This window comes from Elgaria multicarinata, chromosome 3 (assembly GCF_023053635.1).
Source record: "Elgaria multicarinata webbii isolate HBS135686 ecotype San Diego chromosome 3, rElgMul1.1.pri, whole genome shotgun sequence".
Taxonomy (NCBI): Eukaryota; Metazoa; Chordata; class Lepidosauria; order Squamata; family Anguidae; genus Elgaria; species Elgaria multicarinata.
The window spans coordinates 87,317,592-87,340,180 of record NC_086173.1 but is presented as its reverse complement, the minus strand read 5'-3'; the positions used below and the strand labels follow the sequence as shown (position 1 = coordinate 87,340,180).

The window sequence follows — 22,589 nt, the reverse complement described above, 5'->3', positions numbered from 1 at the left end:
TAGATAGATAGATAGATAGATAGATAGATAGATAGATAGATATACGTATACACACACACACACACACATACATTTAGGGTTATACAATGCTATTCAGTGCTTTCAAAGTAGTTTACACAATAAAAAAGTATCATAAAATAAATTCAAAATAAAATACCAGATTCACAATGGGCTGTATCCAGTGGTGTCATTCCACTGACAGAACTGCTTCCATCAGCAGAAATGGAAAGGGGGATTTCCCCCCCCCAAAAAAACAGCCCCCCTCCCCACTTTCTCTCCAAATCTGCTCTATGGGGCTGGGAAACCCTCAAGCACAGATTTTTGTGTGACGTCAGAGCTGCAGGGAGAAGGACAGAGGAACTAGCAGACATCTGCTACCGTGACATTTGATTTAGCCCAATAAGAATGTCAAACAAATCAGTCAGGATGCTAGCAATTAAAGTAACAGCAAGTTAAAATTACCATATAAAAGGGTCACCCTCCGATTAATCCATTTACTCCAGTACAGCATTAAGCAAAATATTGTATCTGGGTTTTGATGACACCCTCTCTTTTTCATCCAGACATGATCTTGGTGCTTTCTCAGTGTCTAGCCACTGTTGGAAGAAGGTGTTGGATGGAGATGGCTGAAGTTGAATGGAGACTAAGTTCATGATGGTTGCCATGTTCATGACTTATGGGGGTGGGGTGAGGGGATAGTAATGCTTAAACTTTCCTGTACCCTCACATTGGAGCATTTTATTTATTTATTTATTTATTTATTTATTTATTTATTTATTACATTTTTATACCACCCAATAGCTGAAGCTCTCTGGGCGGTTCACAAAAAGATTCAGAGTGGCTTCTGGAAGCCATTTATTGTTGTCCATGATTTTCACCATCCTTTTCTTTCTCACCAGGATCTAAAAATCTCCTTTATGCCTTCATATACTCAAGCCTAACTTATCCCCATATGTGATAATGCTTCATAAACTCAAGCCTAGTTACTGTAATATGCCCTTTTCTGAGTTTTATGTTAATAAAAAAATCTCAAGAAGCAATTAATGAATATAAATCCTTTCATTGTAGTTCCGCACCTTTGATCCATGCAAACAGCTTTGGTGTAGCCATCCCGATAACCCTTATTTCTGCAAAACAAAAAAAGGACCTCCATTGGATGGAACCATGTGTGCTCCTGGGAAGGTAAGACTTTGTATATTATATCATCTTGCTGTGTTTCAGGTTAAGAAATAGCCAAAAGTAGAAGGAAGGGAAGTAGCAAAGCATCATTATCTCCTTTGAGCCTTTTTTCTCTTCTGTGATGTTATACTTAGAATCAAAGGTGTTGTCATGGCAGCATTTTGGGGTGGACATTCAGCACCCCACTCAGCAGAATGAACAGGAGGGCCCCCAAATGCCTCAGGGATGGCTTACCACATTTTGAACGAAGTGGAACCATATAGATTACCCTCTAAACTGGGGGAGGAGGTCATAAGACAAGGGCGCAATACTATGCATGTTTAGACAGGAAAAAGTCCTACAACTCTGAGCATGCCCCAGCCATGCTGGCTGGAGGATCTTGGGAGCTATAGTACTTTCAGTGAGTATTTTGGGAGCAAGGAAAATGCAGCATTTCATTGTGTAAGAAAAAGATTTTCTCTTATGCATTTGTGTTATTTTGCTATAACACAGCTCCACCTAGAGGTTAGGCAGTAGAAAATCAGGAGGGAAATGCTCCTCATGTAGTGCTCAGATCTCAATTCTACAACAAAACCAAAAGTAGATGCAGCAAATTAACCACCTTGTATAGAAAAGCTCAAAGAGTTATAGGAAAGCAATGCTGAAAAATTAGTACAAACTGGAAGGGTGCAGCTAGATTCCCCTGCTGTTACAAAAGCAGAACATTACATAGGATTGGGCAGGGATGCTGGTGGATCCAATTTTGGCGGTGCAGAGAGATTCCACTCTGGGTTTTTGTTACAACCAGCCAGAAGTCTAAAGGAGCTGTCCAAGGTGTTGTACCTTATCCCCATGGGCTCAACACCTTGAGTAACTCCTTTAGACTTCTTGCTGGTTGTAACTAAAATCCGGAGTGGAATATCTGCTCCACTGAAATCGGATCCACTAGCCTTCCCTGGGTTTGGGCACAAGAGGCCTGATGCTGGGCCTGCAGTGAGCCTTAGTTCATGTAAATGGCTGAAGCCTTAATGTATCAGTGCCACATAAGGGCTGATGAGAACGCTCCCATGCTGTTGTGAATTGCCTCCACCTAAGGCTTCTGTTTCAGTTTATGTATATCTTGTATGTTTTTCTTTCCCTCTGAACTCCTACAATTAATAACTTTATAGCCTTCATTGTAAAATGAATCCATAAAACAGCCATTTTATTAAACAATTTAACAAGGAGAAGACAGTGCTTCTGAATTCTAAAAAACAGCTTTATTTGCACCTTAAAATATAGCAATTAGCAGTTATGCAACTGGCCTAATAAAAAGTTGCATAGTTTACTAAGACTTTTGACAAGAAGAAATAAATAGAAATAATGAGCCTAATAAAAACAAAAATAGTAATGCAGTGTTGGAAATTCCCTCTCTTGGGAAATGTATTTATTGTTGCTGCACAGCGCAAAATATGTATGTTAAAATAACGGAATTGTGATCCTTTTTTTAAAAAAAAGCCAAATACATTGAAAAATGGATTATGAACAGGCCAAATAACAGAGAATAAAATATACAAAACTAATTTGAATTGCGTGTGCCAGAAGATTGCAGATCTGACCTTGCAGGACTTTTCTGTTTCTCATTTGTCTTATTCCTTACAAGCCTGAATGTATACATATTTTATGAAGTTATTAGACTACTGCTGAGCAGGGGGAGGGGAGGGGAGGGGAGGGGACAGGAAGGGAAGGCAGCTTCATCATGTCCATTCACATTATCTAAAAGAAGAAAAGTTGAGTTTGGGTTGTAAGCTGTACACCCAGCAATAATTGTTCTGCCTACTGCTGAGTCAGCCATGGGTGTGAAGCATCAAGTGATGGGTGAGCCTTCCCCTGCCGCCGCCACCACTCCACGTGTGCCAGCTCATATCAATTTGGCTTGGAAATAAGACAAGCTACTTCCCCAAAAGTCAAAAAGTAGCTCAGATGATTTTCAAGCCAACCTGAATTGCCCCCCCTTGAGTCACGCAGTTGCCCCCTACCATCCACTCATAGCTTCCTATTAATTCATTCATTTTAAAAACAAAATAATCTTAGTGTGCACACTGTCCCCTGAATATGCATGCCAGTTTCAGGTGTCAAGGTTTCACAGTCTTGGCTGGGTATGTGTATATATATATGTGTGTGTGTTATGTCTCAGAAGCTCCAATCCGAGGTATTGTTTCTCATTTTTGCTTTTTTGGTGCAGCCCGACCTTTTTGTGCTAAAGTTAAAATAGCCCTAGTTTTCCACACTTGTGCAGCTTTTTTCTACTATAGTTTTATTTGCAATTATAACAAAAACAAAAGAGGATTGGGGAGCAACAGACAACAGCAGCAAAAAGCATGGGGGGGGGAAGGGTATCCATTCACAATAATTGTTGACAGCATTGATGATGATGATGATGATGATGATGATGACACTTCTATTTCAAATATAAGTTAATATAAGCAGTCCATAGATCTAAATAAGCAATCAGACAAAATTCATGACTGTAGGATGTAAGTTCAATGAAGCAAAAGCAATAAAATCTTCAGACGATTGAATGAGAGGTGGTGGATGTTTATTGTTGCAAATTTAGTGTATGAATCTCTTTGCAACTATCAGGGCTCTCAAAGTTTACTTTTGCTACCAGTCTGTTAATCCCCAGATCACTGGAATATCATTTAAATGCACATGAGCATCCACAATTATCACAGATTTTTCAAGAACAAAATTTGTGCAGCTTTTTAAATATTTAAGGATTTTTATGATGCCTCCATCTAACTGAGAATACCCCCATTTTCCCTCATGTTATGCCTTACATATTGTTTAATTTTATGTCTATACACGGTACATTTTCGTTTATTTTGTTTAACTATTTCTTTAATGACCCTTTTAGTTTATACTTTTTGTACACATTAATAAATCCCATTTCTACCATTAATCTTTCATTTTAAAATGTTTACAGATGGCTTGATGACTTCAAATATAATAAAACACCACGTAGCAATATTTCATTGGTGTTATGCCTGATGTGTGACTTTGGCAATTTTTTCTGGCTTCCTTAAAGTGATGATGGCTTCCTTGTGTGAACTGGATGCCTTTTTCTCATGAAACACTTTTGGTTTTCATGTAACAGGAAAAATCAGAACTGTATGTCATCTTGTACTATTTTAAACGGAATCAGGAGTAGAAAAGTTTTTTGCACCTTAATAAAGTGCAAGAGATTTATATGTCCACTATAAATGGATATTAATATTGATGATTTATTCAGTATTTCCATTGCACAATAATGGAAATCAGCTGGTTATGTAACTCAGCTGCTAAAATGCTCTTAGCTAACATTGGAACAGGCAGGGATTTCTTTGGGTTTATTGAAAATACAATCAAGATTGTACATATTTTTGTTTGTTCTAACACAGAGACCTTCTTTTCACTTGAAGGGATAAACCTTTTTCTACCCTAAATGATTTTATACTGCAGGTGGGTCTTACATTATTTGAATGCTTCACCATACAAAATTGTTCCCTGCGTACAGAAAATTAGCATGTCAGGAAGAAGGGTACATTAGAATCCTTCTCTCACTGAACCTTTCGTTTTTTGTGTGCAGGGACCTGCAGTCTAGAGTGGTGCAGCCCAAATTAGAGATAGATGAAAATTCTGTTTCAGTTCATTTTTGAGAAGAACCCCCCCTCCAAATTTGCATATGCCAAACAGAAAGAATTTGAGATTTAAAAAAAGGAAATGTGAGAAGAACTGACACTGACAGCTTTGTCCAACCAGGCCCAGGGCTTTGAGTGCTTAGCTCTTAAAAGTCTGACTTTGAATTCCTGTGAATTCAACCATGTTTATGGTATAGAATTAGGGTTACCAGCTCTTTTTCTTCAGGTAGACTCTTCTCATCTTTAACAGCTATATGATAAACAGGTGCAACATGGTTTTCTCCATGTATCTATTGAATTTGGCCAAAAGCTTATGCCATAATAAATGTGTTAGTGCCACATGACTCTTTGTTGTTTAAGAATAGAAAATAACTCAGAGCACATTATAAGAAATCTACAAGTGTTGGTTGAGACCAGTGTATCTAAACATCTTCTCCCATATGCACCTGCTTGGACCCTTGCATCGTCTGTGGAGGCCCCTTTTCTGGGTGCCCCCAGAAGGAAGCTAGATGGGTGGCTACAAGAGAGAGGGCCTGCTCAGTTGTGGCACCCGACTTATGGAATGCCCTCCCCAAAGAGCTTCACATGGAACCTACGTTGTTATATTTTCACTGCCAGAAAAGACCTTTCTTTTCTCCCAGGCAATTTAGAGACCTAGTTCTAAATTTTTATGGTTGTTTTATCAATTTCTGACCTGTTTGTTGTTTTGTAACATAGTATATTTTATTCATATGTGTTGTATTTTATATAGTAACTGTTTTTAGTCTTTTAACTGTTTGTAATCCACCCAGAGATTATTTATTTTATGTTTCTATACCGCCCAATAGCTGAAGCTATTTATTAAATAAACAAATAAATAAATACAATTCTACCGCTGAAGCCAAGCAGGACTGATCAGACCCCTAAGCTCTGCTCTTAACAATGTAATAAATAACAAAAACACTTAGGACATCCTTGTAAGACCCAAACATTATATCCCTCTTTGGTAGGGTGACCATAGGAAAAGGAGGACAGGGCTCCTGTATCTTTAACAGTTGTACAGAAAACAGAATTTCAGCAGGTGTCATTTGTATGCATGCAGCACCTGGTGAAAATCCCTCTTCATCACAACAGGTATAGCTGCAGGAGCCCTGCCTTCTTTTGTATCTGGTCACTCTACAAAACAGGGCTTTTGTGGTGCAGCTTTGTGATGGAGGGAATTTCACCAGGTGTTGCATGTATACAAATGACAGCTGCTGAAATCCCCTTTTCTATACAACTGTTAAAGATAAAGGAGCCCTGTCCTCCTTTTCCTATGGTCAGCCTAAAGACTCTTTGGTGTGTATCTTGTGTTCTCTTGCTTACTTAGTCAGTTGTGGTAAACACTGATGGGAATCAAATCACACATATTCAACTTTCCTTAAGCTAAAAAAAAAAAAGTAGGTTCTATTTCCCTCAGTTAAGTTGATGAAGGAAACAAATAGCTCTCAACTCTCAGTTTGTCTGGATATTTTGTTTGGAATAACACCAGGGAAACAGAGAACAGAATTATAATCAATTAAAGATGTTGGTTCAGAAAGATCCATTCCCCTCCCCCTCCACCCCATTTTAGAGACATGCAGATATCATGATTTCATACCACTATTCCCAGTGCCCATTACTAAAGAGCAAGCCAATCTAAACATGGTTGGTGTGTCAGGAAAATATCTTGGCTTTCCAACAGCTGTGGAAATTAAGTGCCAGAAGAGGGTTTTGTTTAGCTAGCTTTAGCTTGAGAAGTGTTTTCTTAACTCTTCCCAACCACAAATGCTGGTATGGAGCAGAGAAAGAAACCAGCCTAACTTTCAGTGAGGAAATATATCAGCAATCAGATGCCCTGAATATTGCATATCAGAATTTGGTAAGGAAGATTGCCTGACCTAAAGAATTGGATGGGAGAGGTTAGATTTGCCGGAAAGTCCGGAGATGTTTTGTATACCTGCTTCACCCGTAATAAATGAACTTGGAAATGCAGTTATGGGGGCAGCATAACTGTGGAAGATAGGATCTGCTTCCACAGCAGAATGGAAGGGATGTACATCCAATTGAATGTTGATGCTTGCAGTTGATAAGCAATTTGTGATGTCAATTCATGCTTATCTGTGGCCAGATGATGCTCATTCACATCATAGGGTCTATGCTGTAAGTGCTATAGAACTATTAAATGACATGATGATTCCCTCTCCCCCACCCACCCCCAAAAGCCCGTTAGTGTTACATTTTGAAGGAAAACCAATAACGTGTTAAAGAAGAGGAAACGCTTGTATGTTTGTGGAGGGGGAATATCATAATTCACTGTGTGAATGTAATAAGATTCCCACAAAAGAATGCATTTCAGGACTGATCCTACATATGTCCTTTTAAGGTAGATCCTATTGAGATAGACAAAAGTGTTCAACAGCTGCATTACATCTCTATAAATCTGGTAACAATGAGCTTTTTAACAGGGTGATACATTTGCATCGGCTAAGATCACTTTGTGTGCCCCCGGACTCTTATAAAAGCATTCACGCATGGAGACAACAAGCTACCGACCAGCTCTTTATAACAGTGCAGTTCTATACATGTCTACTTAGTAGCAAGCCCCATTCAGTTGAGTTCAGTTGAACTTTCTCCCAGATAAGTGTGTATAGGATTATAGCCCTAAAATGCCTTAGTTGTTGTAGGACTTTTTTTTTCTGTCTAAACATTGCAACCTTAGAGATGTTAATGTTTACATTCCTTGACATGATTTTTCTCAAAAGAAAATATAAATGCTTCTCTTACACCTCATGGAAGAATTTGACAGATCTCCCTCAGATATTCACAGAATATTCAGCCATGTGCCTCAGATTTAGGAGCATTTCACACATTATACTGAGGCAAACCCAGGGGCACCACCATGTCTGTACTTCACAGGGAGCTGCAGCCAAACACAGCTCCTTAACTAGCCGTTCTTCAATCCTTTCCAAGCCAGTCATTTCCAAAATCCTTTCCTACAATCCAGTGCTGGTTTTTTAAAATCTTGCTGCTATTTCTTTGAGACTATCTTAAGACTTAGTTATTTGGTATAGACAATGTTAGTTATAGGCAGTCTCACTTCTCTTTTCCCCTAACACACACACACACTATCCAAGCACAAAATTCATGCACCTGATATCAAAAGTGAGCGGCATCTGCCTGAACCTTTGTGTGGCCCTTAAGTTTCTCCAAGATAAACCACTTCAAATCGAACCATGCCAGTGTTTACTATATTTAAGCCAAAAACACTACCCGAAATCCACAACTATTTATTTCTAAAATTTAGTGGCCAAATTAGGGAGGGGGTGGGATAATGGTCGAGACCCCCTACCATTACAGGAAAAAATAGGTGGGGGGTGAGTTGGAAGGCTCTCCACTTCTCCCAAATACCCATACAAAGACTGCACATGTGCACTTCCTTCATGCCACTGGAGAATATCCCAGTGATAGCAGAGAGCAGTGTACAGGCACCATTTGTTTGGCTCCAATATGCTGCATTAGCTGAGCTGCCCCACAGGCCAAGAGCCCTGGATAGGGCAGTGCCATGTCTGAGAGCTCTCGGAAATGGAAACCATTTCCCCCAGCGTCAGCTTGCTTAGCAGCTCACCAGGTTGGATCCAGACTAAAGTTATCTGTAATGTGGCCCTACAAAAAGTTATCTATTATTAACTTTTAACTAAGTGTGACTAACTTAGGCTCCAATTCTATACACACTTATTTGGAAGTAAGATCCAATATGTACGTCCATGAAAGCTTATTGGATCTTACTTCCAAATAAGTGTATCTAGAATTGGAGCCTAAGTTAGTCACACTTAGTTAAAAGTTAATAATGGCTAACTTTTTGTGTAGATTTCAGTAGGGCCACATTACGGATAACTTTAGTCTGGATCCAACCTGGTGAGCTGCTAAGCAAGATGACTCTGGGGGAAATGGTTTCCATTTCCAAGAGCTCTCAGACATGGCACTGCCCACTCCAGGGTCTCCTCACCCATTGATTCCTCCCAGTCTCCCCACAGCCAGTCACCTCAGAGATGAAGGAAAGCTCTTTGCCCTTGAAATAACCAGTGTGTGGGGGAAGAATTAGGCTCAGAAACAGAGCACCCTTTTGGTGCATCACCTCTGAGTCCAGTTTCCTTTCATCAATGGTGACTTTTGAGGCAAAGAGAGGCTCAGCCTTCCCGTCATCGCTGAAGGAACTATTTGGAGCAAGGGGCAGGGAGGGATAAGGCCCAGAGAAAATGTCTTCTGGGTCCAGTCGATCACTCTCTCCAAAAATTAATGCATTACAGAAGTAAAAGAACAAAGGCCAGGAGTAAGCATTCCTTTGCCTCATTCCATTATAACTAAACTATATTCTCAGTCCCTCCCATTATGCAAATAGAACTGAGTATGTTATGCAATAATCTGGCATGGCTAAATTCTTATTCAGTGACCTCAGGCTGGGGCAGTTACAAGCAACAGAAAGACTTGGTTTGCAGATCTTAATCACAAGCAGAAATGAGGTCGTGTTCCCTTAACTCCCAGTGGTCATGTGATTACTCTGTCATGCCTTAAATTCCCATTCATACAAAACAAAATAATAGTCATGAGGATACAATTATAAATCATGTTTTATACTAAGCACATGTGACAAAATTATCTCCAACTGAATGGTACATTTTGCATATGTTACATCCATAATGGGTGTTGCCATCTCTGTTTTATAACTGTTTCAGAAGTTAGCATCCTATTAAGAAACCCTGTTAAAGCAATTGGAATAGCATAGAATCATCACATGAGGGCATCATTCTCCCTTTATTTAGTCTAAAAGCTACATCACGCCAGCGTTTCGAAGGCCATTCCTCATTCTAGATCAGCTAACCCGAAACACTTAATGCTGTGTCTCCACCCACTGCAGGCATGTGGTCCCCAAGAGACTATTCCTGAGGGATTGTGGCACCCAACAACAACAAAAAGTTTGCCCACCTCTGTATTGAGATGACATACAGCTTGTCTTAATTGTTCTTGCACATAAACGGAGTGATTTTCAGATGCTGGATTACTCCTTTGAGTAATTCCCATGACTGGATATACATATGCAGTTGGTTCATGCTTGCAATGTGTTCGCTCATTTCTACCCACATATGAACAACAACTAGCAAACTCAGCTGCCCACAGGAATATCAAGGAAGCAAATCACACCTATGAAATGTTCATACAAGATGTATTTAGATCAACAAGTCAGGGGAAATCTAATTTCTGCAAATAATTGTGAATTGACAATGAGCACTGTAAGAACTTTACCTGGGAGACCAGGTCTTAATAAATTGTTAATAATTTTAAAATTGTTCCAGTATCAGATACATCTCACGAAAGAGGGAGAACTATGATTTGATATCCCATGGGGCCTTTCTTTGGGCTTGGGCTAGTACAACATTTGTGCAATCTTATCCAATCCCACTGGTTTTGCTGAGAGAGTCAAGCACATACTTAACTTACACATTGAAGTCAACATGGTTGGATTGTGCTCCATATTTATGTATATAAAATTCTGCCCAGTAATTCAGTTCGCAGAATATACATTAGTGATTGTCACACTAATGGACTTGCAACCACAGCAAATTTGTTTTTTGTTGTGTCATGTGATAGAACATTTCAGCTTCCCCCCATTTCTCATCCTCATCCTCAGCAATAACAGCTACATTTTAATAGTATTTTTGAGCTGGAATGTCTTACTAGCATATTGAAGAGCCACCTTATGAAAACCCAATGTTTTTTCTTTTTATTAGCTGTTGAACATCCAGATCAGAGTATCCACGGGGTCACAGTTCTACACACTGTGGCTCTTTGCTCCTATTATTATCCGTCCCCCTTTCCACATTTTTTTCACTAAAATGTTCACCATTCTATGCTTCAGGGAGATTTTGCATTATAAATCCTTCTGTTTTGTTTTTGCTGGGCGTGGGTGTTTAGCCATATGCTATGCCTATAGTGCCTGCCAAATGCCTAAATGTGAAGCCTGGTTGAGCTGTACAGATTTGTTGTGGAGTCAATTATTAAGAAAAAACAAAATGACCAATTGAACATTGTTTTGGGGAACTGTGTGTACACGCACATGACCAGATCCTTATATTGACAGAATACACATGAACTGAAATTGCAACCTAAAATAAATCAATGGTAACATGTTAAAAATGTTTTATCAGTATATCTTCACATAAATGGAGCCATAAGTCATCCTTACCCAAAATGGTGTCTTCCAGATGCTTGGCCAGTGGTCAGGGATGATGAGAGTTGTAGTCTAAAACATCTGAGGGTACCAGGTTGGGGAAGACTATAGCCATTTACCTGAGAGTAAACCCCACTGGAATAATAGGGCTGTATCCAGTTCCCCTGGCCACCAATGAAACAGCTTCTGTCAGTGAAAGACCTAGAGAGGGCGATTTCCCCTTCCCCCATGCACCTCCCTACTGGCCCTCAACATCTGCTCTGGGAGAAGGGAAAGTACCATTGTGCAAATAGAAATCCTCTCAGGTGACATTGACAAGCAGAAAGCTTCCAATCCAGCAGAGTTTTCCCACTGGTGGAATGAGGAGACAGTGATCTTCAGCGATTCCCCCCCCCTTCCCTATCCACCTATCAAATAATCTGCTCTAACAGGTTGGACAGCAGTCCTGAACAGCAGGACAGTGCTGGGGAGAGAGGAATCGGCAAAGATAACCTCCTCCCACCTTCTGCTTAAGGAAGTATCCTGAACAGAAGGACACTCAAAGCTCCATCTGATGAGCGTTTTATTGCACGTTTGTTACTGGGCACTCACAGACTTTGCTCAGGTCCCTGACATGACGTTGTCCGCCTCCCATGCACCTTCCGCCCCTTCTGGTCTTCCTTGTGCGACAAAAAAAAACCCTGTTTAAGTCCAATGTTTTTTTAAACTCGGAGTTGCTGCTCTCTCCTGCTGTGTGCAAGAAGCAGCACCATTAGAACAGCAGACTCAATGGGCCTCATGCTCGTTGTGTACTTCCTCTTTTGAAAAGAGGAAGTAACTGAGGAACAAAAATACAGGCGGAGAAGCAAAGGTACGGAGCGAATTAACCCCCGATGTGATGGAGCTTTTACGGCATGTGCCTTCTGGTGGGAAAGAAACCGAATCCAACCCAGTGCTTTCAGTCTATGTTGAGAGAGCTTTGGCTATTGGCGTAAATAGAAATGAAATCAATCAATCAATCAATCAATCAAATAAATATGTTCAAAAATGAAGAAGGTAACAGTTATGCTATATAACTAATTATGAAAATATGTATACCTGTGTATTTTTCTCTTTTAGCATTGTTTTAAAGGTCATTGTATCTGGTTAACTCCAGATATCTTGAAGCAAGATGGAAACTGGGGGGCATGGAGTAAATTTGGCTCCTGTTCTCGAACCTGTGGTACGGGAGTGAAATACAGGACGCGGCAGTGTGATAATCCACAGTAAGTTGAACCTAAGCAAACTATTTTCTTTAATGACTGACCAATATTTGTGGGATAAATACTGTTAAGTTACAATCAAAAACATGCAAAATAATAATAGGTCGTGATCAAGGCCTTTCCCTTGATAATTCTTTGTTTCACTACAGTGCCATAGTCAGGTGAAATAATGTAGAATGTGTTAATACAACAGCCTTCCCCAACCTGAGATCCTCTACATGTCTTAGACTACAATTCCCTGGTTAGCTGGGGCATGCTGGGACTTGTGGTCCAACACATCTGGAGGTCCCTAGGTTGGGGAAAGTTGGCATACAGGGTTAGAATGATACTGTAGCCATGACTCAGGATATATCTGCTATGCATGTATAGAGCTAGAGTTTTATAACTGGGCAGTTTACTATGGTGCAACAGGGCTTTCACACTTCAATAAATAACCTTAGAAATGAGCACAGCACACTTTCAAAGTGCAAGTTGCCATCATTACTGTTATAAAATTAAAGACATACTCTGGTTGCATGCATGCAATTTCTAGTACATGTACGAAGTCCTTTTTGGATTAAGTATTTATTCCCATTGTATAATAGGATTAACTGTACATAGGTCCAATTGATTTCATTGTGCACTCAAATTCACACACGTAGCTTGCTTTCACAGGATGTTCTCCAGTAATTTCACTGGAAGGAACCTGTCTACACATGCAGTGGAATGCATAAAATGGATCTCTTGTGCCCAGATCCAATCACAACATTCTAATGGATTGTTTCAAATAGTACCAAAATCATTTTATTAGCATCATGGTTTTGTGCGTAATGTTAAAGCTGGAGATGACCACCTTCTGTATTGTCTCCAGATAGTGGTCCACGGACTGGAAATATATTTTTGCTCTTTAAAAAGTCAGTATCACTCAGCAGTAAAGGCTTCACAGTTATTGGGCACACACACTTGCCTATGTCTGAGGTATTACATTTGCATTTACATAATGCATTTTCATTACTTCAAAGCTGTGTATCCAAGGTAGGTCATAATGATCATGACTGGGATTCCCAAAGTCCAGAGATTGGGACTGAGGCTGAGAAACTGTGGCTTGCCTAAGGCCACCTATCATGTATCCAGTAGACCTTACTTTGAAGTATGCCTGCTTTCTATTTTTGTAATTCAAGGAAATAATTATAAGGAAAATGAGGGATCTAATGCAAGGCTGTTTACCTTCAGTGATATGATGCAACTTACCTATACTGCTTTCTCTTATTCCTAGTCCAGCTAACGGAGGCCGCACATGTTTTGGGCCAAGCTATGAGTTCCAGCTCTGCAGCACTCAAGACTGTCCTAAAGATTATGAAGATTTCAGAGAGGAGCAATGCAAACAGTGGGATCCTTATTTTGAATATCAGAATGCAAAACACCACTGGCTCCCATATGAGCATAATGATGGTTAGCACTTTCCTCTTCATTTTATTATCTATTTGTTACACTTTTATAGTGCCCTATAGCAGAGGCTTTTGGGGCAGTGCACGATTAAAACCATAAAATACAATAAGTATACAACAAATTTTAAACATTAAAAGTTTAAGAATACAATATAAAATCAGGTAAGTTATAGTCTAGGGAAAGCCTGTATGAAGAGTTATGGGGCTCATCAGATGGAGGGAGAGAGGGAAATCACGTTTCCTTATCATGGGCCCACTTGCTGGTTCTCTTCCACTTTCAAAACAAGCACTTTTCATGGAGAAGAGACCAGTGACAATGTGCCCTGTAGATTTCAATGGATTTCATTGGGAACAGCACCCTCTAGCTTGCAATTTATAGCGCAACCTCAGAAGAGTTGGATTAAAATAAAATTGTCACTCTGATGAGCCCCTAAAACTGAGAAAAGGAGCAGGAGGCAAGGGGGAGACAGACATTGTCGTCAAAAGGACCCGTGAAAAACCGCGAGTGGCTAATAATAATAATAATAATAATAATAATAATAATAATAATAATATTTCTAACCCACCTCTCCATCCTGATCGAGGCGGGGAACAACAATTATAAAATACATAAAATAACGAACGTGCTATAAAATGCTCATCTGATGATGCTCTATGTTTTCAGAAGGCTTTTAAAGAATGTTACATTTTCTGCCTCCTGAACAGCATGAGGGTGGGTTTTCCGGAGGGTGGGTGCCACTACAGAGAAGGCCCGCCCTCTAGGTTCTTCATGGTGACATTATGTTAGTTTCAGAATGGCCAGCTGGACCTCCTCTGAAGATCGCAACTGTTGTCTGGATGTATATAATTCCTTTAGTGGATTTAGTTGTAGTTTGCCAAATTTCAGAAGACTGAAATGTTACATATAAAAAAAGACCTGCAACTATTAGCACTCAGATTAGCTTGCCATATGCCTCAAGCTTCTTCTGGACAGCGTACTCTGGCAGGCAGGAGAGTATGCAGCTCAGTTGCTGTGCTTATATATTACTTAGGACCTCCACTGAATTTGTGCATCAGCTGTGCATAAACTAGTGCAATAGAAAAGAAGAAACGTTGATAGAAATGTACTTTAGTGGGTCAATCCATTTATGAAGTAGAATAAAAATAGCACACCACAGCAAACATACACATTTCTGGACATCTAAATTCTTCCCTTGTTGAATTGATTAGAAAATCTTTTTTTAAAAAAATATGGACATGTTATGTAGTGAAAGACAGGAACATTCATTCATGCTCCCACCAAAAGACTTTCATTTAATTGCCATTGAGACACTATACAAATAATAACGATAAGTCAAAGAGATCAACTACAAGACTGTTTTTCCTTATAGCTAAAGAAAGGTGCCACCTCTACTGTGAGTCCAAGGAAACTAGAGATGTTGTGTATATGAAGAGACTGGTGCACGATGGAACACGGTGCTCATATAAGGATTCTCATAGTATCTGTGTGCGAGGGGAGTGCTTGGTAGGTGGCATCGATTTCAGGATTTACTTTTTCCAATTTCCCATTTGCAAGAATGAGTATAATGTTAAAATTACGATTAGGTATTTTTCTCTATGACTAATCTACCGATAAGTACTTCTTTAAATCCTAAACACTGAGGTTTACTAAAACAAAAACAAAAACAAAACACCTGTACCATAGTGTGTTCTTTTACTAGGGGTGGGGACTGAAAAATTGTCAGCTTAAGTTGAATGGATTTGGTTTTGGACTTAGGCTGAGAAATGTTCATACCATCATATGTATTAGCCTTCCCCAACCAGGTATCCTCCAGTTGTTTTGGACTTCAAATCCCATCAGCCCCAGTCAGCATGGCCAGTGGTCAGGAATGGTGACTGTCTGAAACATCTGGGGGGGGGCACTAGGTAAGGGAAGGCTGATGTATACTAATGGCAATCTCAGTTCTCTGAGCTCTGTCCTTATGTAACCAAAGTGGGTATATAAGTGGGAGGTGTCAGCTACTGTAAGGGAAAGCTAAGGTACAAAACCTTACTAGGAAAACAAAACAAAACCCCGAAGGGGCAAGAGATATCCCCAAAACAGCCCAGTGAGAACTGAGCATGTAGGGCTGATTGGCTGTTGGTGGGGGCATGTAGAACTAGGAGAAAGATGACATGGAGTGAATAAAGTATGGCAGTATTCCACATTGCAGCCTTTTCTTGCTGGTTCCACTTGTTTAGTGCACAATACTACGTATATTTAGAGAGAGAAGATGCCTACAACTACCAACCTTAATAAGGCCAGTATGGTTGGAGTTGGAGTTATTTTTTCTGTCAAAACATACATAGGATTGTGCCTATGTATTACCTAATGTATTACCTAATACAGCAAAGCATGTGAGTAAATTTATTTCTATTCAGCAAATCCTTCCTGTGGCATTCGAGTAACACCGGAAGCTCTGAGTCATATGAGAGGAGCCCATGAGGCAGCTTCTCGTCCTGGGAGGGGCGGTACTGATTGAGGCAGAGCTGAGTTTCCAGCTCTTGCTGTCTTACCAAGGCTTCCAAGAGCAACACAAAAGGGTACAGGCTGCAGCAACTGTCCCATACTGCTAAGATAAAGTCAGTTGGGACCCAGAAAAGCAATAATGTGATTTTGTTTACACAACTGCAACCACGGTGTTAACTTCATGAGTTTAAATAATGCTGAAGAAAGCAGTCCATAGTGTTCAGCTTTTAAGTTTTCCGACTCCCATGGGACCTTACATTGAGGCTCATTGCCATGGCATATAACTTCAAGCTAGATTCACTGGAGTATAATTTCTTCAAGTTGACAGGGAGAGAAAAGTATACTGTTGCCCTCAGTGTTATTTGCTCGGTTATGTTGCCCAAGGGTCAAATATGGGTGTGTATTGAATTAAATACCTGCATAAACTCACATCCTGAATAGTAATACGTTCTTGAAGCATTGTTATAATGAATTAATATCAGGATTTATTTAAGTAAGCAGTTAGAAACACACACACACACACACACACACATATATATATATATATATATATATATATATATATTCAGTATGAAAACCTCATGTGGATAATCAACATGCCCTTTTCGGTATCCCTAATACCCTGTTTTTAATATCTTAGAATAATAATAATAATAATAATAATAATAATAATAATAATAATAATAATAAAATATTTGTTACCCGCCTCTCCCTCTGGATCAAGGCAAGGTACAACACAAATGCAAAACAATGAAAATTCAAATGAAAATAAGGCTCGTATAAACAAGCAAGAATAACTTTTGTTCTTTGTTTGCAGAAAGTTGGCTGTGACAAGGTTATAGGCTCTTCAAAGCAAGAGGACAAGTGTGGTGTGTGTGGTGGAGACAACAACCACTGCAAAGTGGTAAAAGGAACATTCTCCAAGATTCCAAAGAAACAAGGTAATTCCAGTTTACATTTAGTGCCCCTATCCCAGAGAAGTATGCTGGAAGATTCAGAAGGAGATTTAACCTTTCTTTTATAAGCTCCTCTCAAATGCTCCTTTGGAACAGCTTCTGGTGAAGAATAGTAGAGGTCATTAGAAAAGTAATTTGATTAAAATTAGTATTAAAAGCCCTACAGAGCCTTTACGAAGAATTGAATTGAGGCCTTACCATGCAATCCTATATATTTACTCAGAATTAAGTCCTATTCAATTCCATGGGGCTTATTTCCAAGGAAGTGGGTATAGGATTGCAGATCTTGTTTAATATATGAAGTTTCTTCTTTCTCACTTTTGGACTAGAACAGGTTGGGGAGCCATTTTTGGCTTAAGGGACAAATGAGCCCTGGGTCAGGACATCAAAGGCTACATACCAGCAGTGGGCACAGCCATTGCTCAAAGTTGGTAAACTTTGGGTTGATGCATATCCCTTTCCCCTAGGAAGAAAAGATGCATCTGTTGAAATCCCCTCTTTGATAGAATTGTAACAGTTCAGGAATCCAGTCCTCTTTTCCTTGTCTACAATAGTAATCAGTACTGGTTTTAATGTTGCTCTACAGGTTATGTCAAGATGTTTGAAATCCCACCAGGTGCAAGGCACTTGCTCATACAAGAATCAGATGCCACCCGTCATAATCTTGGTGAGTGTTACATTGTCTATTTGCAATTATCATCATCATCATCATCATCATCATCATCATCATTTTTTATTTGTGGATTTGCTTTTCTTGACAAGCTGAACATATTTTTGTAAGTTCCTTTAAACATTATTTATAATTATTATTATTATTATTATTATTATTATTATTATTATTATATTTATTTGTATCCCGCCTTTTGCCCAATGCTGGGCCTCAAGGCGGCCTTACAAAGTTTAAAATATACATGGGGGCGGAGGGAAACAAAACCATAAACAATTAAAAAATACACAACAAAATTATAAAACATTAATATAGATGGAGGGCTGGATTATTCTCCAAAGGCCTGCTTGAACAAAAAAGTTTTAGCCTGCTTCCGAAAGCCCATCAAGGAGGGAGCCAGCCTAGCTTCCCCAGGAAGAGAGTTCCAGAGCACCGGAGCAGCCAATGAGAAGGCCCTCTGCCATGTTCCCACCAAGCGTGCCTGTGAAGAAGGTGGGACTAAAAGAAGGGCCTCTCCAGAAGATCTCAAAGCACGGGCAGGCTCATAAGGGAGAATACGTTCCTTCAAATAACCTGGACCTGAACCATATAGAGCTTTATAGGTCATAACCAGCACTTTGAATTGTGCCCGGAAACAGACTGGAAGCCAGTGGAGCTGTTTTAACAGGGGAGTTGTCTGCTCCCTGTAACCAGCCCCGGTTAACAATCTGGCTGCAGCTCTTTGAACCAGCTGGAGTTTCCGAACACTCTTCAAAGGCAGCCCCACGTAGAGCGTGTTACAGTAATCCAATCGGGATGTAACTAAGGCATGTGTCACCGTGGCCAGGTCCGACATCTCTAGGAACGGGCGCAGCTGGCGCACTAGCTTTAACTGTGCAAATGAACTCCTGGCCACCGCCGAAACCTGGGTATCCAGGCTCAGGGCTGAATCCAGAAGCACATCCAAGCTGCGGACCTGCGTATTTAGAGGGGCTTCTCTATATGAGCAAATAAGAGTACAATAATAAAGAAGCTAGGGACAGCGATATTAAACCCCAGATCCACTAGGAAGTTAGGATGTGGTGGTGGTGCCCTACCGGTGGCAGAAAGGAGCTCCATCAGCAGAGGGAACGGTCTGCCATAGAGGCCCCCAGTATGTCTATAGTACATTCTGAGCCTGGAGATCTACCATTGGTGATGTTCCTGCCAGCAGTCTTTGGTGTAGAACCTGAAAGGGGTATTGCAGAGACAGGACAGAGGTGGCCTTGGATCTTTTGTTTGCCAGAGATGTCCCAGGATTAGGCCTCCCTCTATGCAAGCCTGGAACTGGCATAATTAATCCCCCATTGTAACCAATGAGAAGAATAAAATAACAGAAAAGAACCACATGGGACAAACACATACACTCCATTTAGGATTGAAGCAACAAGAACAATAAAAAGCTGGGCAAAAGAACATTTGGGGAAAGAACAAAACAAATCTTATGTCAATAAGGATCAAACTCAAATAAAATAACCATGTACTCTTTGCTCAATTATAAACTGCAGCTTAGTATTTTAAACAACCAACAACTTAAATCAGAATTATGTTACTAGGCAATCCAGACTTATGTAGTCTCAATAAGGCATATGGAACACACCACTTTTTAATAATCAATGTAATTTTAATTAAGACAGCTTTGGCTATTGGGCACTATAGAAATATAATAAATAATTAGGTACAAGAATCTGTAGCTGGCTTTATAATCTGTACTTCACAGCATTATAAATTTATTAACTATAATTTGGCACCTGAACTTTCAAATGGGTGTAAACACATTTCAAAATCAGCTTGCTTTTAAAAATAATTCCATATGTCACTTATTTTATGGGTTGGTAGAGAGCCTTATTGGATGTAACAGTGCAGATTTTGCATACTGTTTTCATGTTTGTTATTGAACATTCATTCCCCTATTCAGTGGACTCACCAATTGTGCTTTTGCATACATTCCCAGCCTCTAGTATCCTACTCCATTCAGTTCCAGATTCTGAGCCATCCATAGCAAGAATGCTCAATCAATCCATAGCAAGAATGTTCAGTCAATAACAGGCAATGTCTTGTTGTCTGTTATTAATTAGAAGTAGATTCACATCAAAAGTCCTCGTAACTCTGCTATGAATCATCCATGTTTTGCATGAGTAAATGCTTCCCCTGCACTGCTATTCTGTGTAGCCTCGTGGGATTAATAGTCTTCTTTGCACAGATGCATTCCTTATGTTCGGCAAACTGTTTCTGAAGAAGTGTGAGCAAGATACAAAACTTTGGTTTTGCAAGCCTGATAAATGTATTGATGCTGACAACACTTCAGAAATGAATCATACATACAAGAAGAGTAGCAATTTCCTGAGCAACAGAGAAAACAAGCAACAAGTGTATGAAACTGACATGTTTGGAATTATTTTAAATTTAGGAATGGGAAGAAAGATGAAAAGGGCCTTAATTGTAGAAATTGGGCAGGGAATTCAGTAATACCAAGATCAGTAGCAAAGGTGGCAAAAGAAGTTATATTTGAAGTATAGAAAAATGAGAGGAAGAGATTGTAGAATCCTCAAGTTCAAAAGGACCTCATCTAATCCAATCACTGCACAGAGGAAACATTTGCTGTACTTAACATCACTGCCAGATGATTCAGCAGAGGAGATGTCCTGAACTAATTGATTCCAGTTGCCAACTTCTCTCTCACGATTATAAAACATTTCACTCTTATCTAACTGAACAATAGGCCTATACAACTTGGGCCTACAAACATGTTGTTTGCTAGCCATGCATGGAGGCCCATTGGGAACTCTTAAACCTCCTGTTTTTGCTAAGTATCTGGAATAGTTAAAACAGGTGTGTGGGGGATAGGTGGGACGGGTTAGCAGGGTTGTCAACCTCCTAGCAGACCAGAACACATGGTGAGTTGTATTTGATTTGGTAAGTCACGAAGGAGTTCAGGCATACCTTGCGTTCTTGCAACTTTAATCCATTTACCCAAATTCAAGTACAGGAGTACCAACACATTTGGAGAGCCACCATCTAAAGGGCTTATCCATTTACGTTAATGTAGAAAGCAGCTATATATGCATAACTGGAATGTGTGGAGAACTGTTCCATCCTCTGATGTCACTTATGTAGGTGGGGAAGACCACCTACATAAACTGTTCAGGCACTCAAATGAACATAGAGCTCTAGAACAAAAGCATTTCATGGCAAGGACATCCCCCTCAAGGATGCTTTATACAGGTCATCAGGAATATCATCACTCTTGGTGCTATGGCATATCTAGCCACTTTCCAATAATTATTTCAGATTTTGGGAGAAAATACATCTTCAGATCAATGACATTGCCATGGGCACTGAAATGGATGCCCTCACAGTATGCCAACATCTTCATGGTGGACTTAGATCAATGCTTTCTCAGGTACTGTTCCCAACAGCCTCTTCTCTACCTGAGATTCTTTGATGGCATCTTCACTATCTGGATTTATGGACATAAGGCCCTGACAAGGTTCCACTATGACTTCAATAACTTCCATTCTACCTTCACTCTAAGCCTTGACCAGTCCATGCAACAGGTTCACTTTCTGAACATGACTGTACAAGTACATAATGGACATATAAGCAGATCATTATATTTGAAACCTAGTGACCAGTACACATACTTACATGCTTCAAGCTTCTACCCAGAGCATACCAAAAGATCCATTGTCTAGAGTCAAGCTCAACAATGCAACTGTATCTGCTCAGGTTCCTTGGACAGAGACTCACAACTTAAGGATATAAATCAGATGTTTTTCCGTCTACAATATCCACCCCCAAAATGAGAAAACAAATTGACAAGGCCACATTGGTACACAGGAACCATCTACTACAAGACAGACCCAGAAGAGAAAACAACAGAACAGCATATCAGTGATCTACAGCCCATCACGGACAATGACTCTTCCCTCTCACTAGCCTTGGATGGTAGGCCTGTATTTGCTTATAGACAACACCCCAACCAACCAACCACCCCACACACACCAACCTAAAATGCAAGCAATAACAAACAACCCAACAAGGACACAAATAGGAATGTTGCAGGAATCTGAGAGGGGGCTGGAATCTTCTGGACTCATCCCCCCGCCCTGCTTGGTTTCCCAGGCCGCAGATGGCACCACATACCAGACCCTGTTCACAGAGCTGCTGCGCAGTCTGTGTGCACTTGGCAGCTGCCATTCCCTAAGCAAGTTGCCATTTTGCAAAAAAAAATATGGCAGCTTGGTTTTTTTATAAATGTACTGTTGCATAAATGGCGGTCATAAAGGAGATGTTTATGCATAGTGGCTCTTCCAGGGAGCCAAACGGGCAGGCACCTAGCAGGGGTTTGGCGAGTGGCACATAGTGTGGATGGAGGTGAGTCCGTCCAACCCTAGATACAAATGCAGGTATCAAACCCTTCAACAAACCAAGTTGCTAATTTTGTCCACATATCTACCTTGGAAACACTATTACAGGGTCAAATAACGTTCCCCACAATATTAGGAATTCATTCACATGCTCATCTTCAATGTGATATATGCTATCTTCTATCAGTAATGCCCTTCTACATCTCTACCTATAAAGCAGAAAGTATGTGTGTGTCATGTATGTCCGGAAATGTTTACCCACTTCCAGATGAGTTAGAAACTTGAAATTTGACACAGTGATAGGTCTGGCTGTACAATATACCAGAAAAGTCTAAAACATGAATTTGGGTTTTTTTAAAGTATTTTTAAATAATTTATT

At 40.0% G+C, this 22,589-nt stretch overlaps 1 protein-coding gene across 1 annotated transcript in view; it reads left to right on the top strand.

Annotated features, from left to right (window-relative positions):
• The window catches only part of ADAMTS2 (ADAM metallopeptidase with thrombospondin type 1 motif 2), a 285,605-nt gene that overhangs the window by 236,398 nt on the left and 26,618 nt on the right, over positions 1-22,589 (top strand). The window contains exons 10-15 of the mRNA XM_063120825.1: positions 1,069-1,182; positions 12,142-12,287; positions 13,540-13,715; positions 15,082-15,215; positions 17,017-17,140; positions 17,742-17,822. Of these exons, the coding sequence (XP_062976895.1) occupies positions 1,069-1,182; positions 12,142-12,287; positions 13,540-13,715; positions 15,082-15,215; positions 17,017-17,140; positions 17,742-17,822 (775 nt within the window). The remainder of the gene's footprint in view (positions 1-1,068; positions 1,183-12,141; positions 12,288-13,539; positions 13,716-15,081; positions 15,216-17,016; positions 17,141-17,741; positions 17,823-22,589) is intronic.